This window comes from Podarcis gaigeae, assembly GCF_964106915.1.
Source record: "Podarcis gaigeae genome assembly, chromosome: 14".
Lineage (NCBI taxonomy): Eukaryota > Metazoa > Chordata > Lepidosauria > Squamata > Lacertidae > Podarcis > Podarcis gaigeae.
This window is the reverse complement of record NC_139690.1, coordinates 45,156,106-45,161,082: the sequence shown is the minus strand read 5'-3', so window position 1 is coordinate 45,161,082 and position 4,977 is coordinate 45,156,106. Positions and strand designations below refer to the sequence as shown.

At 43.0% G+C, this 4,977-nt stretch overlaps 1 protein-coding gene across 1 annotated transcript; it reads right to left on the bottom strand.

Moving 5' to 3' along the window:
* Positions 1-1,321: 1,321 nt before the first annotated feature.
* CEP20 (centrosomal protein 20) lies at positions 1,322-4,712 on the bottom strand. Its single transcript, XM_083711906.1, has 5 exons — positions 4,597-4,712; positions 3,893-4,090; positions 3,481-3,565; positions 2,656-2,776; positions 1,322-1,421 (listed from the first exon to the last, which is right to left on the bottom strand). Exons 1-5 carry the CDS (start codon positions 4,622-4,624, stop codon positions 1,395-1,397), a joined length of 459 nt encoding a protein of 152 aa, XP_083568032.1. The 5' UTR covers positions 4,625-4,712; the 3' UTR covers positions 1,322-1,394.
* Positions 4,713-4,977: the final 265 nt, after the last annotated feature.

Genomic DNA, 4,977 nt, shown 5'->3' with positions numbered 1-4,977 from the left:
CCTTGTCCAGAACTAGTCTGATACAGGTTTCCTTTGCATGTGTCTCTTAAAATTATTTCTGTGAGCATGCCAGATCAGATAGCTAAGCTAAGCACTTCACTAAAGCACAGGCAGCTGCAGCTACTGTAACTCACAATAGAACAGAAGAAATGTTATATATGGGTTGGATTTCATCTGGTTAGCCATCATTAATCTACACCCTGTCTGAGGGTGTTTCCTAACCCAACCTTACATTTTACTCCTCTCTGGAGTGACAAATCCCCCCAAAGAAGCCTGAATGTTTGTGAGCATTCCATGACATCGCAGCATTTGCTCAGCCAAGGGTGGCTTGGGAGAGCTGTAAGCTGAACACTGTATTCTTCCTATTTTACATACAGATCTTAATTTTTATCTTCATTTCTTATTGCTAATTTCTTCAAATGAGAGACCAGGGAGAGCAACCTGCCCTCAATCGTAACACTGCAGTGCTGCTCCAATGAGGAGAAGTAGCTAGGAGCTCAAGTCTTTTATCCTACTGCACTCAGAATTTCAATCTTGGCTTGTAGGCAGTGCTTAAACCAGAGTTTCCTAGTTTGGATGTCACAGGAAACTGTGGTTAGGAAATCAGGAAGTCTCTACTCAATCAGGGCATGTGAGAAGAGGAAGGAAAGGCAGAGCACATAAGCTCAACAGCATTACATCTGCACCATACCCATAACTGGGTCCTAAATCTATATAATATCCTTAGCTGAGGCTTAACACTGTTCTTTGCTGAACACTGGGAAACACTTCAGGCTTGCAGGGAAGGCCAAAACATTTCCTAAAATAACATGATCCCATTTCTGTAATTGTTAACATCAATTATTGTGGAAAGTCCCTATTGTTGTGAAAAGTCCCTATTTCCACCACATAAGGATTCAATTATCGGACACCCTCGCAAGTCAAAGTTTAAGGCAAACTATCTTTTATTCATGTACAAAGAACCAAAAATAGAATTCAGTATGACACTGAGCTGAAACACTGGATGCTTTAAATTTTTAGATCCCGGACCCACCTATAGCCCAAATGTGCTCCCCCCCTTTATTTACCATTTATCATACCACGAAAATAAATGGATTCTGACCCATCAAGAGAAGATTGATGCTGCAAAACTGTCACAGTTTCTTACGTTTCCACACTAACATATCCCTCCTTTTACCAACAATATACCTTGGACTAGAACTGTAGATGGAACCACAGCACAAATATGATTAGAAATGTCTCATCTACAAAATAGTCCTTACCCATTTTACCAATCAATTTTGAGAACTTTGCACAGTAACAAATAAACACCTGCTCTGCATTAAAGACACCTGATGGTATATTTCATCTGTTTAGGCCCCATGAACTCAACATATCTTCAAGCTTTGGGCTGGCTATGCATCCTGGCTCCGCAGCGGTGCCTGTGAATTAAAACAAAGACGGGTAGCATTTCAACATGGATGGACATGTGGCAGGGAGAAAGGTAAGTAATGCCAGCTCTTGAGTGGATTGTTCACAGTAATCAGATTTTCTTATGAGATCTACTTGGGATGAGCTGAACCTACAGATCACATCAATGGCCAACTTGTTTTCCTTCATGGAGCCCAAAAACCTGCTTAGAAAATTGCTTTCAAGTTGCAGAAGAGTCATACTATGTTCTTGCACAACTCCTACTCATTTAAGCTAGGCTTATGCAAGTTATCTTTCCAGTGAATGGCACCTCTCATCCACTGTTTCCAGACAGGATAATGGCAAGTCTTGTGCCTTTGCTTCTGCAGTCCTGTGCACACTTACTTGAAAACAAGTCCCACAGAATTCAGAAGGACTCACTTTGAGTTCAGAATCACGCTGCCAGCAGCTCTTGCAATACTAATTTGGGTGAACCGCGTAGCAGATCTCCTCTGTGACCAATGTTACCCAAACATCCCAATCAATAATATGCCATTCTTCAATACAGATTCTCAGAACAGTTTCCAATATAAACAAAACTACAGAAGCAAGACACAACAGCAACTTGCACAGGTTAAAAGCCAAAGTAAGAGAAGAAATCCAGAATGCAATTAAAAGATAATAAACTCAGCACCAGGCAAACCACTCGAGGGAGGAAGTTGCAAAGCCCAGAAGGCACCGCAATGAAAGCTCTCTCTCTCCAGTTGCCATCGACATTGACTCCAACAATGATGGAGTTTTGAACCTCCAAAGCAAATCTTAACAACATGGCCAATTCATGTAGGACTGGGGCGTTTATGTCCCTCCATACATTGCTGGACTACAACTCCCATTGTCCTTTGCTGGCTGGGGCTGATGGGAGTGAAAATCCAACAACATCTGGAAAGCATCAGATTCTTAATGCAGGAGGAAGTAGACCCCAAGGTGGCCAGGTTTTATGTTTGGTTATGTCTCAGTACCAATGACAATGTGTGCCAGTGTCAGAACAGTAACTTCTTTTTTCCTTGAAAGTAAAGTTTATTTGCAAGCCCCTTTCAGGAGTGGCAAACCTGTGGTTCAGAATTTTTTTGGTCTTCCAACTCCAATCAGACTTTGCTGGCACAGCCCAGGGATTATGGGAGTTGTAGTCCAACAACATTTGGAGGACCATAGGTTAAACACTCCTGCATTATATACACTCCCACACACCCTAACCACAAGCCATACCCATTTGACTCCTTTCGTTGGTTGGTTCGAAACCTGTAACGAAGGTGCTCTGGGGAATGTATTGCAGACCTTTTCTTCATTACCGTGTAACAGCTGGTTTATAATTCCATACAGAAGTGGCCTGTTAAAAAATGGGGGGTTGGAAATGTTGAGTAGAGAGAGCTGAAGAAACAAGGGGCAAAGGAACTTTAGCCTCTCCCATTTACTTCAGTGGAACTTGCACAGGGGGAATCTTTGCTGGACTATGCTTGCAGATTTTCAGCAAAGAACAAACAATTGCATATGATCGTACAGTGGTACCTCGGGTTACATACGCTTCAGGTTACAGACTCCGTTAACCCAGAAATAGTACCTCAGGTTAAGAACTTTGCTTCAGGATGTGAACAGAAATCTCAAGGCAGCTGCGCGGCAGCAGCGGGAGGCCCAATTAGCTAAAGTGGTCTTCAGGTTAAGAACAGTTTCAGGTTAAGAACAGACCTCCGGAACGAATTAAGTACATAACCAGAGGTACCACTGTAACTCAGTAGCAAGGCCCTCTGGGTCCAAGGAAATTGACTTCTTTGTAAGCACTTTGGAGGCACACTTACAGCATAATCTTATCTACTCAGAAGTAGGCTTATTGAACTCCATGGGACTTTATTCCTAGGTAAGTATGTATAAGATTATAGCTTTAGCAATTTACCGTAGAGCCCCTGAAGTGTAAGGAAAACATTATATGTGTCGTCCTGCACATATATGATTGAGAATGTATTCATCATATATCAACACTTAAGGCATTCAAAATCCAGAGGGCGTTTATAGAAGATATGGACGATGTCATCTTACACTGATCTGCTGTTTGGATCTTCAACTATATTTAATTCATTAACAAGAAATTCTCTGTCCAATGGAACGTCAGGCTGGCCAGACTCTGAAAAACAGAACGTGTGAACATTAAGTCTTCCCAATCCTTTCTGAACTCTGATTCATAGAATCATAGAATTGTAAAAGTTAAAAGGGACCCCAAGGGTCACCTAGTCCAACCCCCTGCAATGCAGGAATTGTATGTACCTAGCTATTTTAGTAACCGCCATCATGCATAGCTCGCAGACAAATCACTATTCACCAGCCACAAATCTCCATCCACCCAGAGACACAGTTCTGTAGGACTGTAACTTCTGTGATTTCCATTTCCATATTCATTATTTATTGGACAGTATCCATGCAATGGAGAAAAGGAAATAGGAAAAAGGATCACCTGCTGTTAGAACAGATGAAGCATATTTGTATTTGTTGAACTCCAAGTATTCACGGATCAGTTCGTTGATTAAAAGGTTCTCATGGGACAATGATGGCCGTGGTTCGCTTTGGTCATCCAGCGCGTTGAAAACTTCAGCTCTGATTCTTGCTTTGATCTGTCCCAGTGTACCTCTCTTCTCCAGCGTGTCTGTTAAAACTAGGGAGTACAAAACCATGCAGTTTTTCTATTAACTAGAAATCCAGCTGTAGCTCTTCCAAGTGTGAAAACAAACAAACACCCACCCACCCCCCAAAGAAATAACAACCAACAATAGCTAAGCCTTTAGTTCTCATAAGCTGCATTGAACAGAAGCTAAGTTTCATTAGAAATGCTGGACATTTTAAAAATTGCAAATTAACAATGAAGAATGAGATTTTCGTCTTTTTGTAAAGCAGACAGAATTAAATATGCTTCCTTGTTGGCATGATAAAACGTCTCCCCATCAAGTCCATGACGGGCAGTCAGGCAACAGGTGCAGCACCCCACAACAGAGTAGCAGCTCCACCAGGTGAACTTCCACCTGCCATGCATCTCTTAAAGGCTTAGGAGCAGAGCTGGGGGAGGCCAGACACATACCCCCAGTGAAAAATAAGTTTAAAACAAGTGCCCCCCTCCTCCGCGCACCAAGACAAAGGAAAAAGAATATTCCCGCTTCCCTTTACCTGCTTTCAACTCTGTTATGGTCGCCATCTTGGAAGGGGCAACCGGAGGCGGAAGTGGGAAGGGAGAAATAACCGAAAGTTCCCGGATATAAACAAACCGGCTTCTCGTCTCTAAGGCAACCTCAGGCGCAAAGCACGCGTGCGCATTAGGGACGGAGGAGCGCTCGCCTCCCTCCCCCCGGCGGCGTTATCTGCTCCCCACTGGCTGCGCGCTCAGCCAATAAGCTCATCTGGAACCTTTAACCCTTTCCTTTCCTCGGGCTTGGAATTTTTCCTTGGCGTGGAAAAATAATTGCTGGTTTACTAGTGAATGCTAATAAATTCTTTCCTCGTTGCCCAGCAGCATCCGTTGCTGCATGGAAGGCAGATGCTCAATAGGTG

Bases quoted from the DNA above. Each gene is read 5' to 3' on its own strand.
- CEP20 (XM_083711906.1), bottom strand. From the start codon at position 4,624: ATGGCGACCATAACAGAGTTGAAAGCAG. The intron at 2,777-3,480 runs GTAAGATGACAT...ATTTTTTAACAG, and splicing joins GATCCAAACAGCAGATCAGT to GCCACTTCTGTATGGAATTA. The intron at 1,422-2,655 runs GTATGGCTTGTG...TTTAATTCACAG, and splicing joins CAACGAAAGGAGTCAAATGG to GCACCGCTGCGGAGCCAGGA.